The sequence below is a fragment of the Hirundo rustica genome, chromosome 4 (assembly GCF_015227805.2).
Source record: "Hirundo rustica isolate bHirRus1 chromosome 4, bHirRus1.pri.v3, whole genome shotgun sequence".
Taxonomy (NCBI): Eukaryota; Metazoa; Chordata; class Aves; order Passeriformes; family Hirundinidae; genus Hirundo; species Hirundo rustica.
This window is the reverse complement of record NC_053453.1, coordinates 66949100-66971612: the sequence shown is the minus strand read 5'-3', so window position 1 is coordinate 66971612 and position 22513 is coordinate 66949100. Positions and strand designations below refer to the sequence as shown.

Below are 22513 nucleotides of genomic sequence, written 5' to 3'. Positions count from 1 at the left end.
CTCAATGCAGAACTCCCAGGAGATTGCAATAATCACCCACAATTACTTACGAAAGCCAATCAATGGCCAGGAGGTTTTATGTGTCCTTTATATACCTTAAACGACACATAATTATATACCTTAAATCAGACTTCTGAGGTTGAACTTTGAGTCCCAGCATGATTAGATGCTGTGATGCTGCAAGAGAAGGCACAAGTAAGTGCTGCCTCAGAGGCTGACTGCAAGGAAATCCAAGGATGTGAAGCTAGGAGAGCACCAGAATCCTGAAACTCACCACCAAGGGGAGGTGCAACAACAGAGCTGACATGGTGGATGCAGGAATAGGTATAAAATCAGTGAAAGAAGCCCCTACTCCTATTTTGCCTCCTGTTCCTTCAGCAAATGACATAGGCTACCTTCAAATGAAGGACAAAGACAGTAGAAGGTGCTCAGCGGTGGGAATTAACGTGAAGAGAGAGGAGGAAATTTTATTTCATTATTTCATCCTTCTTTCTCACTTTGAGAAGGTCTGCAGAAACTGGAGGTTTACCATTTCTGTCAGGCTTATCACAGAAAATACATTTTGATGGGTGATTGGCAAACACAGGCTTCCCGTCAAAATGTCCCACGTGCCTCTGTAGCTTTGTTCTGGTTATAACCATTACGTGTGTACTACTATTTCTTTTTTTTTTTTAAATATCTGCATATCATAGTTGAATAACTTTGCAGGCAATGAGATCACAGCTCAAAAAAAGATGGGAAACGTGCACATGAGGCTATTCATTGTGCTATTTTTACTGTTCTGAAGTCCGTGGCATTGAACAGTGACTCATAAGAGTAGCAAGCCAGAGGAGCCCTTGCAAAGCATATCCAAGCTTGTTTATTCACGTATTTGTTTGCACTGATTCATCACATTACTCAGTGTAAAACCAAGGCGACTCCAGAGGAAGCATGAGGGAGAAATTCTGTTTAGAAAGGGCTTCTCCACCCACCATGCACCCCCAAGGTGGGAGAGATCACATGAGGGATTTGGGAATACACCTCCTTTACGCACTCCTGAAAAGCAGAGCCTTTACAGACATTCCCTCTGATGGCAATTCCCTCCCTTAACTATGTCTCCCTTTATCAGCACCCACAACAGGGTACAAGGAGCAATAAAACAAGCAAATTTTCTTCCTTGTTTCAAGTCCTATGTCAAAAGTGTTGCCTTTTTTCCTCCCCTGTAGTGCTGAGATGAGGTTAACTTATGGTGGGTCTATGTAAGTCTTTTGAAGAGGTTTGGCAAAGGTCAGTTACAAAAGCAAATTATTTTTCCCATGTGATGCAGTGGTGTTATGCACCCAGAATGCTATTAGAATAAATATGAATAATAACAAAGAATAGTAATATCTGCTTCCCCTGTGAAATTCTTTTTATGACATTAAAAAGAATTTGCCTACCCAGGCCTACCACAGTTTTCTTTGAGGAGGAGGTGAAGATGGGGTTGGTTTCCTCTGCTTACACTGGTTATTTTTGCACAGGGCAGGTCTGATGTCAGCACTGAGATTAGGTGATAGCTCCATGATTCATATTTAAGAGTGAATAACGCTGAAAGGATTTGGGGAGTACCCAGAAATATGGATAAGAGGAAACTGCACAAAAGACACCAGGATCAGGCTCAGAAAGAAGAGGGAGAGCTGACATCTACATCTGAATCTGCCTACTGATAGCCAAAGGAACAGGCAAAATGAAAGAGGCACTTGAAAGGTTTGGTTTTGCAAGAGGAAACTGGGCAATGAAGGGAGAGAGGAATGCAAGAAATAATTAGACACTTACAGAGTACAGACTATATCACTTCTTCCCCAAACTGGCAGCTCTGCTTAAACACTACAGATTTCCTTTCACACATTTGCGAGCATTAAAAAGCACGTGGAGTACAAAAGTCTGGCACCGCGGGCAGCAGGGGAAAACTGTACAATTGCAATTAAAAATCCCTATATTTCCATTGGTTTTATGGTAAAGTCGGGTGTGACAAATGAAGACTAATCCCCAGAAATAGAGAATATCCAATATATAATAATTATACATAGTAATACTTGCTACTGCTAATTCATTTCATCTCGCTTGCCTTGACTCTTATCAAGTCCCTCACACAAAACTATGTAAGGCAGAGAGGTTTTTTTGTTCCAAGCCAACTTCCTACCTTACCACACGGTTCCTAAGACACCAAGTTATCTCTAAAACATGCACAAAATAGAAATCATGTCAGATTTTGTTAAGAATACTGTGCTGTTAGTCCTATATTTAATATTAAAGTGGTAGCAGTACCTCTTCTGCAAAGTTGGTTTTCTTGTCAAGCATTTCTCGTAAAGTTTGAAGGATTTTAATGCAGAGCTTTTCTTCTTTCTCCATTAGCTTCTTTGTGTGATTAATCAACCTGAAAGTAAAATATTGAAACCTAAGGAGCCCGGCACATTGTTGCTAAGTCATACTACAATTTCTTTATGTAAAAGTTGCCCATCACTATGTTTTTCCTCAAGGAAAGGAAATAAAAGTGGTCAAGAGAAACCATAATTAGAAAGGAAATTGGACTTTCAAGATGTTGGGAGATTTTTGTGTCAATTTGCATATCTTACTGCCCATACAGAAGGCGTAATTTTACATCCACTTTTTATGAGGACTTCCAGATTAAGATCCATACCTGCTATTTCATCCTTCCTTTACTTAAAAGTAACTTATTGTAACCATTATTTAAAGGTAACCAGTGTTCACCGTGCGTCTTGCAAATTTTAAAAGCTACAACCCTTACACCTTCCAACTTCTATGTTGGTTATAATATATTTATGATATAATTAGCAAATGGTATTCAGCCAAAAGGATTTCCAAAAAACCATACATGGAAGTGTTCAGAAATACAGACATTTGGATGAAACATAATTGTTGTTTACACTCACACAAACGTTTGACAAGCCAGAAAACAAGGTCCATTTCTGTCTCCAGCTATGACTGTGACAGGAGTTTGGATTTCAGTCAGCTGCAGCCCATACCAGAAGCAGCTTTTCTGTCTTTGTGCAGAACAAACCTGTGCACAGGTCCTTGCACTGGTTCACACATTGCTGGAGAAATGTTTGTGAAAATAGGAAGGGAGGGAATCTGAAGGCCTTGGACAGGTTTGGGTTTGGTTTTGGTTTTTGGTTTGTTTTTTTTTTCATTTTGATGCTGGCTCCAAATAGGAGTTTGGACAGAGGACATGGGATTTTTATTTTAGTTTTAATTTTTCCAAACATATAAAGTATACTGTTATAATGCTACCTCTGCAGAATACGCAAATAACCAAGGAATCAGGAGAGCTGCCAAATGCATTCATTTTCCCCAAGTTATCTCTGTTTAAATTATAGTTTCTCAAGGGCGGGGAGGGCATCTCACTTGAGGACTAATAAAAAATTTGCAAGACTCTATTCTAATGCACAGACTGCAAATAAAACATCTAATAATTCAAGACCAGATAGGGGCCCCAGTGAAATGTATTTCCAAAGGGCTGTTGGCAGTTTAAAATAAAAATATCCATTTGCTGTACAAAAAAAAAAATCCAACAAAAAATCCACAAGCCTTGAGCAGCTCACTGCTTCATTCTGAATTCTTGAAAATTTTCCTATGGAAAATCTAAGTTTCTGTTGTAGATTTGGTGAAACGTAATAGCAAAAGTAGCCCATTGAGAAAACAGAAGTAGGTTGAGCCTGCCACAATTTTAACGAGCCATTAACATTCCATTTCTAGAGGGTAAGGCAAGCAACCTCTCTCTCTCTCTCTGTGCTCTCCAGACAACAAAACTGCTGAGAAATTTAAAATACGGAGCAAAATACTTCACTTCAAGCTTTCAACGGTGAACTTGGACACCTGCAAGCTGAAGTCTCTGCTGAAAACCAGAGGTAAGTGCTGCTGAAAATGTTAAAACCCTGCCATCTTTCCCAAAGAAGCAAAAAGGCCCCTGTGCACGCCACTTACTTGGACATGAAAGCGCCGCATCTTATTCTGGCATCGCTGCCCTCAGGGAAGAGCAGCTCTGGGCTGTGCAGCACATCAACCAGCACCGAGAACTCAGCTTGCATCATGGGCGTGAACTGCTGCTCCAAGGAGGACACCACGTCCTGGGGAACACAGGAGAACACCCGTAACTGCAAGAGAACTCCGACAACGTCGCCGTGGAGTCGCACGGTTCGGTGTCGTGCGCTGCCTGGCCCAGTGTGATGCCCAGCTGCGAGAGCCCTGGGCAACCCAGGCGGCTGTAGAGCCACTTCAAGCCTTCCTTCACGCCACTCCTCACACAGGGCAACGGGGAGAAGGGGTGCCCGTTGTTACTCTCTTTCGAATTTCTCCTCTGCACTAGTGCTCACAAAACCTGTGGCAAGTCAGGATGATGGTGTGCTGGAGAAACAGTGCTCATCACACACAGGGGATGTGTCGTCTCAGGAGTTTTAGGGCCCCTCCAATTGTCGGGCTCCTGCTGTTTTCTCACGTCATAAACCCCTCCTGCTGTTTTGTCTCTACATGCACAAGGTGATCTCCATGTCCAGAGACACAAACGTGACCCAGAGCCTCCAGTATCTCCTCTGCAGCCAGAACAGGACATGTGGCCATAGAAAGGCAGAAAGGAGATGCTGCTCTGTGGAGCACTTCGAGGAGAGCACAACTTGAATATTGTGTGCAGTTTTGGGCACCACATATAAGTGTCCAAAGGAGGGACTTGAAGATGCTGAAAGTCTGGAGGTGAAGCCACACAAGAAGCACCTGAGGGCACTTGGTTTATTCAGCTGGAGGACAGCAGACTGAGGTCAGAGCTCACAGCAGTTCTGCAGCTTCCTCACGAGGGGAAGAGGAGGGGCGGGTACTGAGCTCTGCTCTGTGTGACCAGGGACAGGACCCAGGGAATGGCTGGAGCTGTGTCAGGGTGAATATCAGGGAAAGATTCTTCCCCCAGAGGGTGCTGGGCACTGCCCAGGCTCCCCAGGGAATGGTCACAGCCCCAAGGCTGTCACAGCTCCAGGACTGTTTGGACAACACTCAGGGATGCACAGGGTGGGATTCTTGGAGTGTCCTGTGCAGGGCCAGGGATTGGAGTCAATGACCCTCCTGGGACCCTTCCAGCTCAGCTCATTCTGTGATACCTCCTACCCCTCTCTGGCTTCTGTAAGAACCAAATACTGATCTTGAAGAGCTGAGCCTTCAGCCACCCCCAACAGAAGCGCAGTGGCTCCTCTCATCCAGCACTAAAAATGCACTGGGCCTGTCTCTGGTGTTTTCCACATCTGGCACATGTGAGATAACTGCAGTCCCACTGCTGCCCCGGCCATTTGCTATTTCTGTACCTGTAGTTTCTCTATGATATTCCTGTAATCCCAGGCAGGCCCACCAAGAGCTTCTTTGAAGCGCGGTCCGCTGCGGGCTGACATCCTCCACCCCATGGCAGCTCTCTGCACCATGTTGGAGTGACTCTTCATGAACAAGGTGTTCACCTGGCTGTCCAAATCCACTGGAATCGCAATCCCACGGTTCTTGGCTTTAACAGGAAGGAAAAACACAAGACATTTACGGTGGCAAAAACTTGAAAATCTTACAGAGATCATGGCATGCAAAAGCCTGATCCCGTTGAAGTTAAGGGGCAGGGTGATTATCACTTCAACAGGCTTTAAAAATAAGGATCCTAAAAATAAAAACCCTTAAAAATAAGCATATCTAAGTGGTAGAAATCAGCCATAATCTAGGTAAAGAAAGCGAGCTGTACTACTTTAAATGAGATGAGGATCATTTCCAGTGTGTGTTTTCATAGACACAGACATTTATTTTTTAAAACATAATGATTTTACTAACCTGCAAAAAATCCAGAGATATTAATGAGTAGCAAAAGATGTATGTGTTATTATTTCAACTGTTAGTTTTACTCTATTCAGAAGGAAATTCTGAAACTTTTCTTTCTAGTGGACATATGCACATTTATCCAATTTATCGCAAGTACTCTCTGTTGCTTTACTGTACATTTCTCTTGTGAAGACCTTGAGGAACCAAGTGCATACAAATTAAATTTGAAAAAGGCTGTCTCCTCTTCTCTTTGGGTTTCCTATACTGCTAGGGTTGCTAAACCCTGGATTCCACTGCAATATATCCAGTAGTTAATAGACATCTGATAGTCTAATTGATAGTTAAAAAATTCAATCAATAGCTAAAAAATGCTTTTTTTTTTTTTTTTTCTTTTTTAGAATTAAGAGGCATGAAATGACAGTAGAGAGAATAAAAAAAAAAAAAAGAGGAGAGACTTGCAGGAATTCTTACAAGGCATCCATTATTAAACTACTGTTGCATCCTGCACTGTTGTTTGAAAAGGAAGTTTGAAAGACAATGTTAGAAGGTATGTGCCCTCTCCCCTAGTAAAATCTGTGTTAGCTGCTACTCTCCATTCTACTGGAGATCAGAGTGACATTGTTCTCTGGCTCAGCATGAGTAGTCTGAAATTCAACCAATAAACAAGAGTTTGCCCCATCCCTGGAAGTGTTCCAGGCCAGGCTGGATGGGCTCTGAGCAACCTGGGCTAGTGGAAGGTGTCCCTGCCCATAGCAGGGGGTGCAGCTGGATGCTGTTTAAGGTTCTTTTCAACCCAAACCATTCTGTGAGTCTATGATCAATATCTCTGAAAGAGCAGGTCATGTTCCAGTGATTAGTCTCTGCATTCCACATAATTTCACTTAATTTCTGTGGCACAGTTTATGTTTAATAAAAACTTAAAAGTAAAATGGAGCAGTTCTAATCCATTTGTAATAATGACCAACAATAAGTAAGTTTTCTTTTTTTCCTTATTGAAACAAGCTGAATTTTAAAAAAAACCATTAGCCCAAATTGCAGCTCTGCACAACGTTTCTCTGAGGCATTTCCCCACCGTTCCGCACTAACACACTTTCCACAGTGGGGGAAGGCATCAAAAATATTCCACCTCTCCCTCCCAGCTCTAAAACGGGATAAAGCTCTATGTCCTGAACGTGTGAAGTCAGCAGATGCCCTTCTGTCCCAAGCAGCCCATGCCTCCAGCCCCACGGGAGGACGTGCAGGCGCAGGCACCACACGGCTCTGATGGATGGAGGCTGCGGTGCTGCCAAGCACAGTGAGTCACAGATCCCAGGCACGAACTTTCTCTTCCCCTCAGGACTAGATCGAAATGACAGCTTTTATTATAAACCTAAATCTGGCTGTGACACCTCAACCCCCAGCCTCAGAAACTGTGGCAAGGGAGCTCTGTCAGGGTGACTCTCTTCCCTTTAGTGGATCCCACAGGTTCAGGACACCCTCCTCTCTTCCTGCTGCAAGGTTGGTTCCTGCTGCAGGACTGCAACTTCCCCCCGTGGATCAGGCTGTTCCATTGGGATGGAAGAGAATTCTCTAATTCCATTTCTGGTAGGCACTTTCTTTTAAATGGTTGGCCACGGGGAATTGAAAAAACAATTTAGGTTAAGCTGGGAAGACACAAATTGACTTTTCCTTTCCACCCTCCATTTGTTTTGAAGGCAGATTCCTGATTACATGTGGAAAATGCCATGTATGGCTGGCCATTATTTCTAATGATCGTTTTTCCAAATAATTCAACTGGGCTGTTTTTCAAAACACATTTGCCCTGTTGCTGCCTACTTTACTAGAGAAGTTCATTAAAGTTCTGCCAGTGTGGGTAGGGTGCCGCAGCCTATTAATCCAATTTATTGTGTCCTAATGTCAATCACTGGAATGCTACTGGACAATGCTCACTTCTCAATTAAGTGGAATATATGCAGAATCCTGATATATCGAAGAATAAATTTAGCAATGGGGAGCCCACTGTTCAGAGGAAAACCCGGATTTCTGCAGCCCTACAGATGCCATTTGATGTTAACAATTTCCATCACTGTCTGAGGAGCAGTCAAGGACTATGATTGTTCAAAGAGTTGCAGCTAATTAAAACTATCACAAAGAAAACCAGAGAGAGAAAAAAATACTCCTTTGTTTTGAGCAGTTCTTACATGTATAATTCCATTTGTAATTAAGATTTGTATTGGTTGTCAAAGGGCACTGTTGAAGTCTAAGCTATAAACAAAGCCTTTGTCTTCTTGTTTCTTTTCAGCTTGTAGAAAGTTTATCTTTCATTTGTTTCACATTTCATTATTTAAAACAACATGAAACATATTTTTACATTTTGGAAAGCTGATGAACAAATGTGAACATAAATATTTATTTTTAATTTAGGTGTTATAGGCTGCTTTCCTCTTCAAAATGTGTCAATCTCCCTTAAAGTATCAACATCAAATATTTAAAAGCATGTTTATTTTTGTTCCACTTAGAAATACTTTTGGACAGCACTCAAACTTGCAAAGTATGGTTAGAGCTGGTAGACAAAGGAGCCAAGAGGGGGTCAAATTTTGTCTTTTCATCTGACTGGTGAACTTGGAAAAAGCCACGTGGCTGTCTGTATATAAGTATCCAGGAGGATACTTACCAGGATGGACTCAATGATCCTAGTGGGTCCCTTCCAGCTCAGAATATTGTGTGATTCTGTGACGTCTTCAGCACAGGTAAATTCTGCCCTGCAGCAGTGGGCACATCCCAGGCTTATGCAGTGCCCATTTCCCACCTAGGGCACTGTGCACGGGGCTAATTACATCCTGAATACACAACACCATTTTGCCAGTGTCAGAGGAGATGGAATTTCTGGGAAACCTTTTAGACTACTAACTCTCCATCTGCTGCTCCCAATTATCTCTCAGCAAGAGAGACAAGACGAGCCAAGACAAGCCAGCAACCACGACCCAGGGCAGTGGTAAGAAACACCACGGATTCGGCCAGGTCACAGCAAAATGCCCTGCCCTGTGCTGGATGGTTCTGTGGGCATCCAGTGATCAGCAGCTTTCCTTCCCCTTACTGCTCAAACAATGAAAGAGTACTCGAAGACTCAAAAGAAAAGGGCACTATCAATGCCAAGAATCAAGCAGGTAAAAATCAAGGCACTCTCGATGAGCAAGCTCCAGCAAAGTGCCAGAAGCACAGTCCAGCTGCTCCCAGAGAGGCTAAAATGGGCCCAGGTGTTATTTTATTAAATTACCTGCATATAGTTCTCTTCACAGAAGCACAGCAATTGGACCTATTTCAGGAATGCCTCCTGAAGCACTGTCCTTTCACCGTGCTGCTGCCTGAGTCTGAGGACCAATTTAGTCCTGAGGATTTCCAGGAAGTGGCCCTTGCCTGTAATTTTCCTTGGATGCCCATTCTTCAGAATAATCCATCTTGCCGTAAGCAACCTTGCTATTTCCACCTACTGCTCCCTAATTTTAAATTTCACTCCATTAGCTTTCGCAGTATATGCAGAACACATCTCATTAGCTGTGTGGTGGCTTCACAGCTAATTAACCCTGAAGCATCCCCGGTGTGGGTTTTCAGGGGGACACGCAGACATCTGATCCCTAAGAGCCCCTCCAGGAGGAGTGTGATGGGCAGTCTGGGTCAGGAGAAAGCCTCAGCCGTACCTGGCTGTGAATCCTTTGCTTTACTCACACTTTACACCCCCTGGTAGTCGCAGACAGCTCTGTCGTGTTCTCCCACACTTCCCAGTTGTCACGTAACCGAGCGATGCATATTTAGTTCAATTAATTTTGTTCCATAAATCAGTCCCTCCAGCTCCTTAATCATTTACTGACTGCTTAACAAATGCATTTGGATGGAGAGACACTAATGCTAGCAACAGCAAGACTTTTTAAAGGAAATAGAAGCTTTGTGTAGACGAGACACAAACCTGCCAATCTTGTATCCTTCACTCGGATTTTTTTTTTCCAACAGAAAATCTACACTAAAATATTTATCAGCCTGTAAAAAGATCATCATTGAATTTTTCTTGCAATTAGGGAAACACAAACAGTTAAAATAGAATAAAATATGTGCTTCATCTGAAATGTATTCTTCTTGCTGTCAAAAAAATAACAACAGGATAATTATTTTATTTGAACTAAAAATTGAAAATGAAGGTCTAGCTTTTTATAAAATGGAAAAAGGATTTTAAAATTCAAATGGAAAGTGAAATAAATGTATTTTCAGGACTGAAAAAAATCATTATATGAAAATTAATCTATATGGACATTAAAATACACATAATAATTCCAAAGAAGCAGCAAAATGTGACCTAGATTTTATGTTTAATGTTTCTTATTTGTAATTTGTCAGGGAAAAGTAAAGGGCTTTAGAGGGCATAAAAGCATGGTCAAGAAGAAGCAGAGGAGAGATTTTTTGGATTCTGTACAAGGAGGTATTGGTGACTTCAAATTAGGGAATAAATACTTAAAGGACTTCACAACACCTTCAGACCATCTGCTCTCTGTTACAGACAACCCATGCTCTTTAATATATTTGGAAAAATTTATTGAGCCCCATTTAAAATGATGGCAGCTCATCTGCTATCCCTCCTCTCTCCACTTTCTCTCAGCCCACTGACCAAGGACATCCTTCCGAAGTTGGTTCCAATCCTCTGATTTACAATCTAAATTTATTTAGGTTATTTACAACCTAGTGTAATTTATGTCCAGTTGGTTTTGGGTCAGCACTGTCCTTCAGCTTAAATGTCTCTGTGACTATTTATCTTCTTAAGCACTTTTAAAGAGCAACAACACAGGTCTGTGTTTTGCTAGGCAAAACACGTGGGGGTTCTGAATTCCCTTGCTGTAACACTGTTCTCCTTTCCTCTGACCACCACAGCAGTGCTTCCTCTGTACCTCTTCCAGCTTTGAACTTAGGAAATAGCAATCTTATAGGGCTCACCTCAAATTCGGTAGGATGGAAACAAGAATTCTCCTTTTGCTTCTCCTGCACAACATCCTAGAACATAATCTGACAGTGACTAATGCAATTTGGCTTGCTAACAGATTTTTTTTTTTTTTAGGGTCGGCCAAGAGACACAGTGTAACAAAACGCAGGTTCCTATCTGGCACTGTTTACTCATCTGGGAAATTCCAATTATTTCATTATTGGTGGTCACAGCACAGGCACAGACAGACCACATCCTTGGGATAGACACAGTACCAGAGGAAAGATTCAATTTTTTAAAATATAAGGAAGAAAACTAATGGATACTACAGAGACAGGAGTGTAAGACAACTGAATTTGCCCTTGTAACAGAAAAGAAAGCTGATGCTCAGAGGTGAAGATACAAGAATTGCTGCTTTAATTAAGAAGTGAAGACAGTTCTTTGCATGGGTCCTGAAGGACTGGTTGGGAAAGACCCTGTTTCAATACCATTTAGGATATGTAATTTAAGATATACAATCTTTGGTTGTGAAGAGAGATGATATTCCCCAGTCTTTAGAGAAAGACAGTAGCTGGTTTAAAATGCAGACTTTGAGACTGGCCTCCACCCCTCTCAACCTTGCAAAGATCATAAAATGCATGAACTGAAAGTCCTTTGATAATGAATTCATTTGAAATAAATTAAATGTTTGGATGTCTTATCTCCTCTGTATTCAAAAAGGTCTGGGGACCTTTTAAATATTTTTCAGTTGCTGCTATTTTGCCAGGGGGACGAGAGCTGTTTTGATTATTCATTTTTGATTATTCATATTTTCAAGTAATAAAAGAGAAAAGGCCAAAGTGATAAATGTATGTGTTCATTCTCACCAGTGTGATAACCTGCTTCAGAAATCCATGTGAACAAGTCACACACATATATATATACATATATATATGTGTGTGTGTATATTTATACATACATATATATGTGTGTGTGTGTATATATATATATATGTATGTAATTTCACAGGTGTTCCTATTCATGCCAAGCAGCCAAATGTTTCCTGAGCAATAGAAACCTGGTGCATCTTGGTATCTGTGTTCCAAACCTCCTGAGCCACAGAGGGGTCTGCTGAAGAAGGGGAGCAAGCCTCAATGCTTCCTACTGCCCAGAGACAAAGCAGCAAGTGAGGCTTGAAAACTTATGCAGTTTTTCCCTGGTGGCAAAATGGAGTTGAAGTACCAGTGTTATAAGAAAGAAGCTTCTGCAAGATATCCTTTTGTTGACCTGGAAGGTAATGCACATTCTTAACGTGCTCATCAGAAAGCAGCTGTGATGATCTTAAGCTCTTGAGGCAGTGCTTGCATCCATCCACCTGCCAGCAACAAACCAGGAAGCACTGGGCAGAGTGTCTGTTACCTAAACTTGCTCTGAAGTGGGTCTTGTAAAGAGTGGGTCTGTCATTATATGGATCTTTGATACCTTGGAAAATCTGTGTTTGATCTTTCTTCCTCCTGAGATTCATTTGTAAATCTGGGGCAATGACACATCAACAAAAAATAACATTAAAAAAAAAATCATGTTTGTTCTTTCAGGTCTATACCACACTTACTTTCAATCAGAAGTCTTGGGTTCCTGCTGTAAATCTATCCAATACTCCCTTTCTCTGATATAGGCAAAATCTTTTTAGAAGCCTTGCTGTGAAACACGAAGGCCCTAACATTAAAGCTGTCATATTCTCAAGTCAGAAGAGGGAAAAAAAGGGTCCACATGTGCAGCCAGCAAAAGAGGCACAAGAAGGTTGCTATGTTTGTATTTTGGAAGATGCCTCTGGCTTCTCAAAGTGAAGCATCATTTTGGGCAAAGGAACACCTGACAGGGAAAGGCACCAGGTACCCACTGCAGTCACAGAAGGTCCTTGGCTGTAAAAGCCTCTGGTATCCCCAGCTGAGGCAGTTTTTCCAAATCTTTCCACAGAGAGGAGCAGGCCTACTCCATTAACCCAGGCAAGGCGTGTTTGCCACCGTGCCTAAAAGCACCGAGTATCACCCGCGGTTAAAATCTCCACTGGCCAGGCAAATTTTTCACAGGGGTGTTTGTCAAAAACTCTGCTTCTACTTCTTCTCCAGCTAACTTGCTCTTTGTGGAAATCCCCCTCACCTCTCCTCTTCCCTTCTGCGCTGTCAAAATAAAACACTCGGTACAGACGCGGCAGTTGTCTGACACGACACAATTTTACCATGCTGGACACTGCTGTTAGTGATGATTCCCAAAGGGTTGTTATGATATGGGCAAGGAAATCAGCAGTGGGGATGCTGTGTGCTGGCAGGGAGCTGCTCTGAGGCTGCCAGCCCATGGCACCCCAGGGGTTCCCAGCCTGGCAGTTCCTGCTGCTGCTGCAGGGAAGTCCCAGAGGAGGGCACGGAGGGATGCCCTTCACCGGCAGCTCAGCTCTGCTCTGCCACGCCTGGGAGCACCCAAGGCAGGGCTGGGGCCCAGGGGTGGGAAACCAGAGAAGCAAGAAGAAGCCTGGACCCATAGGACAGCACAAGAGCTTACTTTAAAAAAAACCAAAAAAATACAATAAACGAAGCCAGCTCTAAACCATCTCCAGAAAAAAAGAAAACAGAATGAAAGAAAGGACTGTAATGGAGATAAAAATTGAATTCCACAAATAGGGAACAAAATCATATATCTGAAGTAAACTCCGGACATCAGCTGTTCCTGGAGCCCCCAGAAACAAGAGGCACACAGAAGACTGCCCACCAAAGCCCACCAGCCCTTTCATGTGCTGGCACACCTGGCATGAAGCTGGATCCCCTTAGGGTGACCTGTGGTTTCCCTCTCAAGCTGCTGTGGGGACAAGTTCAGTTTGGCTGTCTCAACAGGGCAGAATCACAGAATAATTTAGGTTAGAAAAGACCTTCAAGATAGAGTCCAGGCAATAACCTAACAGTGCCACGTCCACCGCTACACTGAGTCTCTAAGTGCCACAACTACACATCTTTTCAATACCTCCAGGGATGATGACTCAACCACTTTCCAGGGCAGCCTGCTCCAGTGCTTAACAACCCTTTCCATGAAGAAATTTTTCCTAACAGCCAACCTAAAGCTCCCCTGGTGCAACCTGAGGCCTTTTCTTCTTGTCCTAGGACACGCTCCTTGGGAGAAGAGAAAGCCCAGCGAGAGCCTGGTCTGACTCATCCAGCAATCAGCAGAGCTCTGGATCGCTGGAAATTGCTGGGAATTTTTCATGCTAGAATCAGCTCTGTGCTGTGGGCACGTAGCCAAATGGAAAATAAGCCCACGCTCAGATGTCTCCTAAGAGCCTCATCTTGGTGAGATAACACAATGACCTCTCTGAGCTAGAATTTGATTTTAGATGCAGCTCCACAGAAATGAAGACATTGAGCTGTCTACAAGCACACAGAGGGCATGGTTGGTCTCAAATCTACTCTCACCTGCCCTACTTCTCTCCCTTTCCCCAGACTCCCAAAGGAAGTATTTTATTGATGACTGTTTCCAGAAATGCCAGAGAAGAGCAAGGACATAGGTGTTAAACACACAAACAAGAATTTGTAGAGATTGAGCTTTATGTGAAACTGTAGTAGCTATAGAATAAAGGAAATAAAATGTCTTCAACTTCCAAAGTTCCTTTGCCAGATGGATCCATAATTAAATCATTTGCACAACAAGTAAAACAATTGAAGGTTGCTGAATTTTTAGGTAACTGCTTATTCACATTCACATAGAAAGTTAATGAGATGTTTTGGCTAAAACGTTAAATGATACTTCTGTAGAGCTTTTCCAAAAATCTAAATTTAGAGTTGATTGTTACAGTGCTGCAGATGGCTCTGGGACCCTCTCATATTGTTTTACCATTATTTATTAATACCTTTTAGTAAATGTATCAGCAATAGAATTTAGCCAATTTCTATGTGTATCTCTGCCTCTACTCAGCTTTCATTCACACTGAGAAGAATCTTATTCTACAAGCAACCAGCACCACTGACTTTTGGAAACTACATTGAATAATCCTTTACTCTGTCACGGCAGAAGATTTTAAAATCATATTTACAGAAATTTAACTTAATAAGCTTTGCCAATCTTAGGTATGTTCTGTTGAAGAGTATTTTTTAATGTAGGATAAGTTTGAAAAAAATTTATTTGAACCGGGATGCTTTTGCTTATGTTGTGATTTACTATCATAATTTGCTTGAATTTAAAAGTTAAAATCATCAAGAGTTTAAACCATCAAATTAGAATTGGTGGGTGAAAGCTCCATCATCACTCACTTAGCAAGAAACAACAGGTTATCTCATCCCTCTGCCTTACCAGTTTCACCAGTTTCAACCCTATTTGATGGGGCAGGTTTGAATGGATTATAAAATAAGGAAGAATTTAGCCTCAGAAAGTGGGATTTCTGAAATCACTACTGACACAATTTCAGGATGGTCAGAGTCAAATTAAAGATTGTTATACTTCAAGTCTGATCTTTAAACACGAAGTGCAATAATCAAAGTAAAACCTGGCACTTACCCACTTCAGCCAAAGTCTTGATACAGGACTCCACTGAGGCTTTCTGAGTTGGGTTTGGCCAGGTACAGTTGTAAATCCTAAAAGCAGACTGCAGCAGCTGAATAAAAACAGGCTGGTGTGTCTGACAACAAAAACAAACACGGAATTTTACCCTTAAGGATCTCCTCACAGCTGCCTTAGAGTTTGACATAATGTAAACGAAGAGGGTTTTAACTTGTAGACTCAGGTTATAGCTCCATTAAATTCTCTTTGATCTTTAGGTCTGGCAGGAGCAGAAATCAATGCTGCACCTCTAAAAAGGCCAAATCATGCCATTTTTCCTCAGATTGCCACTGATACCAAGCAAACAGTGTCCACACCAAAAGGACAGAGTTTTCCCTGTTCTCAGGCATGTATCCCTTCTGTCACAGGATACAGCATCTCCCTCACACAGATTTCTCTCCAAGGACACCCCCCTCCAATGAATTCACAAGAGCCAGAAGTAACTGACCACACTGAGCTGTCTACTGGTTCGAGATGTAAGTGATTAAAATGAAGAATTAAGCGTTTTAAAGAGGGATTAAGCTGGTAGTCAGTGGCATGAGAGGGGACAGAGAAATTAAAGGAGGATGAAAAGAGACAGCATTCCTATGCAGGTAGCAGAAGGTATCTCGTTAACGACCTGAATAACTTATTTGTCTGTGTCTCTTCTCCTTACCTGGAGGCTGGTGCTGTTATCTGAAAATGGTGAATTGAAGAAGCCACTCACAATGCTCATGACAGGCTCAGTGACATATTTCTCCAGAGACGTGTCTGCGTGTTTACGATCCGTGGTTGTGTTACAAACCTGCAGGGAAGGAGGAGGAAACAAGGAGATTTAGCTCTCCTCAGTAAGCAAGCTTCATTATTTTGTATTTATTACAACACATCTGATATTTCTTCTTAAAGTAAAACCAAAAGGTTTTTATATAGTATCTATCAGAGAGAACTATGTTAGAGTTGAAGCTGGATTTGTTAAAGCTTATCTTTCTTCTTGGAAGTCCACCCTTCTCTTCTGAACTCTGCCTGCCTGCCTCTTCTTTCCCACACCATGAAGCAAAGATCCCCCTAAATCAGCACACTGCATGCCACTTACACATTTAGACAGATTCAAGAAGAAAATGGACCTTTCCTCCCATTGCAGGGCTGGTTGGAAGATGCTTCAGAGACAGATGAGACATAAACAACTGAGGTTAGAAAGATTTCATACAACATTTAGCTTCTCTCAACAATTAATCACCACAACTGGGTGGCAAAGGTGAAGCTCATTTGTAGGAAAAATATTTAAAAGGAGGGAAAGAAGGGAAACAGCACATTTAATACCAAGAGGCTTTAGGATGGTACTGGAAGATGCAGCATTTCTTTGGGAAGCCACATGGGGAAAATACAGAAGCCAAACTAAAATAATGAAAGAAGGGAATGGATGATACCAGGACAACTCTGGAGCACAGAAGGATGATTAAATGATGGGAGGAACTGGGAAGATTTGTACAAAAGGTCCCTGAAGACTCCCTTTGGTACGACACTTAAAGTTTGTTGCTGCTTAAAGATGTCACACTTAAAGAAAGGGAAAAAATACTGGTGTGGATTACATCCTTCAGTGTTTCCTTTATTGCCCTTCAACACTTGTGAACATCTATACAGAGGCATGTTGACTTTGCATGTGTCAGTGTACACAGTACTGAAAGGAGTCTACAGGGAACCAAAAACAGTGAGAAAGGCAAGACTGGACAAATAAGTAGTACAGACTGTAGTCATACTACCTCTTCAACAGCCTTTAAATAAGCAGTTGTAGTCATGTTTAACAAATGAAGGCAGAGTTGTTTTCTCTTTCACCTACGCAAGCCAGAGATGACTGCAACGTTCTAGGGAATCTATGCAAAAGCAGAATTTATTTTGTACACAAAAACTCCAGGGGTAGCCTTTTCATTGCCATCTGTGCATTTAACACATAACCCCAAACCTGAGTGGCACACACTTACCATTACATCTCTTCAGGGACGGGGAGTCCAGAGAAGCTGACTGAATTGCTTAAGGTCGCAGGGAAAAGTTGGGGACAGAAGCAGAGAAATAATCCACAGCACCTGAATCTCACACAGGGCAAAGATTCTCTCTAATTACACACTGCCACTGTCACTACAAGACAGCAGTTTCACCAGGAATGTTTCAGGGAAGTTTACTGACGTGACATCCAAAAGCACCTGTGTTCAGGGTATGATGGAGCTCAAGGGAACACAGAAGCACCTCGGGTCTAGCACACAAGCATTGTCATGTAGTCGGCAGAGGAATAACCAAAGATAACTTCAGACTTAGACAAATGAGGCATCTTGAGGAGTTTGTTTGTCTGCTTATCTAAAACGTGTCAGATAAATCAGTCATGCCTCCGCAGAGCGCATTTTTTAATCACCCAGGAAAGATTTTGGTGGGAGAAGCAACAGCAGCTAAAATGAAACAGCAAACTCATCAGCCCTTCTGTTTTGGGAAAAGTATGACACCACCACCACCCCCAGTCCTCATGAAGGTAAATGATTTAGTTAATAATCAAAACTTGTTTAATTTGTTTTGGGTTTTATTTTTTGGTTTTGGGTTTGTTTGTTTTTTTTTTTTAAGAGATCACAGAGCCAAAAATCTCTGGAAGTTCTTTTGCTTTTAATTAATCCACATGCCAGTTTTGGCTGGAACCAGTAGCTCAGAGCTCAGCACTTGTAATCCCAATAGGAAGACAGGGAGCTGTACAGTGCTAGCACAGTGAATGCAGAAATCACCAAAACTAAATTCCAGAACACTTTTAAGCTTTCCTCTTCAGCTGCCTGAAAAGCAGAGCTGTGTGTGGGAATGTCACTCTGCTCCAACACCGGTCTGAAAAATTCCCAGCACAGAAGGAATTTGGAAATCCTCTCATTTGTTCTTATCCCTCTGCCCTTTGGGGGCTGAAAGATCTTCCTCCATAGAAGGAAAAAAAAAAAAAAAAAAAAAAAAAAGCATGAAATGGAGATGAGGCTTGAGAAAGCAGTGTTTAAAAACCCCTTAAGAGGCTTTGGGACCAAAACTCACATGAATAATACTTAAAAAATTCTGCAGAGAAAGCCAGGATGACTTTACAGCTGTCAGATCCCCGGCTCTTATCTTTAATCCTGCTCAGACTGCAGCTGCTGACTTACACAGGCTGGGCCACACGCAGGAAGTCTTTCCTTCAGCAGCACCCACTTTGCTCAGCACAAGGCTGCAAGTCACACCCAGCAGAAAGTAGGTTGGCAGAGGATGCAGAAACAGGGTGTCTTTGAAAGCCCGACAGCTTTTGGCACACCCAGTTTATACACGGATCCGCCTCATGCCTGCTTTGCAATGTATCATGTTGTCGAAAGGAAAATGACAACTGGGGACTAAATATTTCCTTCCTCAATCCAGAAACAGATTAAAAAAAAATCAGTTACTTTTTTTTTTTTTTTTTAATATGTGTCTGTAACAGAAGGAATCCAACCTGAGGATAACACTCTCCGTCTTTCACCTTGGTGCTCTCCAATAACAGACTCAAAGCTCACAAACTCACCCACTGACAGGCATTTGTAGCAGCTAAAAGAAGAGCGTTTCCCCTTCCCCCATGCAAAAGCATCCCTTTTAGCTCACTGGAACACAGAGGATCAAAGGGCTCTCTTTCTAAATGCTTTGAAAGCTATTGTAACATCTTTCATGAGGCTGACAGCATTCTAACTGTCCTGATAGGTACAGAACGCTGATGTATTTATAACACATGGGCTCTGTCGGGGCTCCAGAGCACCAAATCTGAACAGATACACTCCATAACCTGGAAAATACAGCTATCCACAGCTGGAGAGCAGGACAGGCCACGCTTGCAGGAGAGCAGAATAAAGCTGCATCTTGCCAACAGCACCTGCACACAAAATGCAGCGTTTTCCCTCCTCACCTCTGAGGAGCTGGGGTCTAATTTCTCTTAGGAGTGGGGTGTGTGAAAACAAGCTCGATGGTCACCAGCATCGGGACAAGCCCCCAGCATTTAGCACAGTGCAGTTTGTCTCCAGGCTCATAAGAGGAATCCTGGGCAGAGCCCTCTTTCTACTTGTCTGCTTCTAGCCCAGGGGCACAGAAAATTGGCCACGTTCAAGGGCTAGGGAGGAGGGATCGTCTGTTTGGAAAGTCAGGGTCAGGACACGTCAGGAAAGGGCAACCCAGAGAGGGAATTAAATAGAAGGAAATACTTCTTGAGGTAAAGCCAGCGAGGTTAAAAGTCAGAACGCTCCTCCAAGGATGTTTCTCATCTTAATTTTCAACCCAGGTTGTTTTGTCCAGGAGGGCTCTCACTGTGTAACACAACCAGAGAGACAGAACAGCAAGAAAACGGGTTGTAGAGGACTAATTACTGCTGAAAACAGCTACCACCAATAAAAGAGAGCACAAACATCCCTGCCTTAACCTGCTACCTGGGAAAAATAAAAAAGTAAAAACAAAACAAAAAACAAAAAACAAAAAACAAAACACCACACAAAAAAACCCCAAAAAACCCACAAACCACCAAAAAACCTCCCTATGTATAAGGTTTCTGTTTCACAGAGAAATGAACAGGTCCCAGCACTTATTGTACAGCCCAAGTCTCTGCATTCCTTCTTCTTCTTTTAGCTAAAATTCGTGATATTTTCTCCCAGTAGGTCTCACAGGAATTATTTTGTGGCACACTATTACTTTGGGGTCAATGTTTGTTGCAGGACCAAACGGAGATTCTTTATTTCAATAAAATGAAGAATGCAAGGAGTGAGAACTTGTGCATTATAAAATGTAATGGACAATGTACTGGAAAAAACCCAAAACCCCATGGTTCTACTTCTTGAGCAGAACAAGCAACACCATTGTTTGTCATTAATATTGTAATTATTTATAATTACCAGAAGTATTAACCTCCTAGAAAAGGATGTGTAGTGCAGGCTATAATCATTACATCACACTACCTTCCCCTTATGGCTCTACTATTTTATTTAATCCCTGTGGAAGTCATAAGATTGCTCTTGCTTCCTGCCTTCAAAATCCCCGGGAAAGGGAGCTTAATTCAACTTGTAACTTAAAATTTAATTCAACAAGTCCTGACACCATGAGGCTCAGTGAGGACCACAGGAATGGCAGGCCCGTGGCACTGACTGTGACCTGTCATTTTGCAGCTGTAATTTATATTTGAATTAGTATTCTGGGGGATGACAGCCCTACACCTGCCTTTCACATCGGCAATGAGAATGCAGTGCCAGGAGAATAAAAGACAAAAATAGAGACTAAAGAAGGAACATGAGCCAGAGAAGATCTTGATCCCTGACCCTCACTATAACAGCAGAATAAAGGAAGAGATTACAGATGTGGAGGATTTTAGTCACCACCATAATGACATGTAACGCACGTTCCCAAAAGATGTACACAGGCTCTCAAGCATGTACACTCACCCAATTTATTTGACTGTAGGAAAAGAGAAAGGCACAGGTTCAAAGATGCCCTTTTAGAAAGGGAAGTCTGCTAGTAATTAGCAGGTTAAATGATGATAAAGATCATAGAAATGACTGTTAAACAAACCAACCAACCAACCAATCACACCTATCCTATTGTCAACTTTGAACAAAAATAGTTATGGAAATAAAAGAAGTTCACAAAAAAACCCAGTACTGCCAGTTCAGTTGTCACCCATGACCATTCTGTAATATTTAACACCTCGTGAAGCTTACCCTTGCCATATCAACAAGGAAGTTCTCAAAAAGTTTCCAGATATGGTTACTGGCATAGATTTCTTTCATTTCCACTTCAGTGTCCACATAACAGTGGTTAACAAAATTAACATAGGCAATTTTCACCTGCAGGAAGAGCAAAAACACAATCACTATGAAATGGAACAGTAAAAACAATTAGCATAATATTTTCTATCTGCAAAAATACTGAACAGTAAAGATGAACCTTTACTAACAGTACTAACAAGCATTCATAACCAAAATAATGCATCTATTTGGTTCTGAAGATTTAGGGAGAAGCAGGGCAATACATACCTTAACGTGTTTACTGAAAGACCACAGGAAGAAAAATGAAGAGGTTTTGCAAACATCCTAACTCTAATGAAAAAAACCCCACAAAACAAACCAGTGATGATTCAGGTTTTTAACTGCTATTAAGACCAGCAAGGCCTGGCTCCAAAGGCAGTGGCTGTCAAAATGCAGGACACCCCTGCAGCTGCCAGCTGACTGCTGTATGTCGAAGCCTTGTGACAGGCTTGCCAAATATAAAATGAAAAGTCTTTGGCAGAGCTGAGACTGAAGTCTGTGTATTTCCACAGTCCTAATGCAGCACTTGCATTTGGGATCTAAAAGGCAGAGAAAGGTTGTGGCACGCTGGGACTGCAGCAATGGCAGCACAGGGCTTCGGAGGAGGACTGCAGTTGCACTCCTCTCTGGCATGACAAGTCTGCATGTGCAGAGCATAAAAATGGATATTCAGTGCCCAAAATGTATAGAATAGATATAAACACATGTAAATGTACTGAAAATTTCTTGTCACAGTCAGAGGAGATGAGATAGTTGCATATGTTTAATCCAGTGAAGAGAAAACACAGATCAGAACTTTAGGTTTCTTTTGTTTGGGATTTTTTTCCTAATTACCATCTGTTGAAATTAATGTTAAGGGGAACTTTTGGGCAAAGCAAACATATTTCTTTTTAGTAATAGGATCATTTGATCACAAGGGCAATTTCCATGACACAGAGGGAGTTTTAACTCCTGCAGGCCCCAGTTCTGTTGCTTTGAGCCCCATTTTTCCACCAGGTAATATCACAGTCTGACTTTAGCATGACACATGCAGAATTGTGCCTTCATATGCAGTGAATAAAAACATTTGCAGGACTGCAACTGACTTTAATAAAATGAGACTTCACCCAAATTCCCACTGACTTCAGCACGGACAGAATGTTATCCTGAATTTCCAAGAAATTCAGGCAGTAGCAAAACACTGGCTTAACCCAGCACTCAGCTGGGTCTTCACAGCTTCAGCCAGAAGTTATGAGAGAATTAAACTCTGACAGTGGCTGGACAAACCCAAACCAAAGTGTCTGAAAAGCTGACAGAGCGTTAAGGACAAGGAATTTTCTGCGGAATAAATAACTGCCTATCCTTTCTCACTTATTCACCTTAAGAAGCACCACCCATTCGCAGCCCATTTCCTGCGCAAATATTCAACTTGTCA

The 22513-nt window shown here is 42.0% G+C and overlaps 1 protein-coding gene across 10 annotated transcripts in view; it reads right to left on the bottom strand.

Moving 5' to 3' along the window:
- Nucleotides 1-22513, bottom strand: part of ITPR2 (inositol 1,4,5-trisphosphate receptor type 2) — a 244528-nt gene that overhangs the window by 110974 nt on the left and 111041 nt on the right. For all 10 annotated transcript variants that reach the window (XM_040061446.2, XM_058420145.1, XM_058420144.1 and 7 more), the window contains 6 exons: nucleotides 21013-21138; nucleotides 15975-16103; nucleotides 15278-15398; nucleotides 5325-5515; nucleotides 3964-4106; nucleotides 2287-2395 (listed from right to left, as the gene is read on the bottom strand). In XM_040061446.2, the coding sequence (XP_039917380.1) occupies nucleotides 2287-2395; nucleotides 3964-4106; nucleotides 5325-5515; nucleotides 15278-15398; nucleotides 15975-16103; nucleotides 21013-21138 (819 nt within the window). The remainder of the gene's footprint in view (nucleotides 1-2286; nucleotides 2396-3963; nucleotides 4107-5324; nucleotides 5516-15277; nucleotides 15399-15974; nucleotides 16104-21012; nucleotides 21139-22513) is intronic.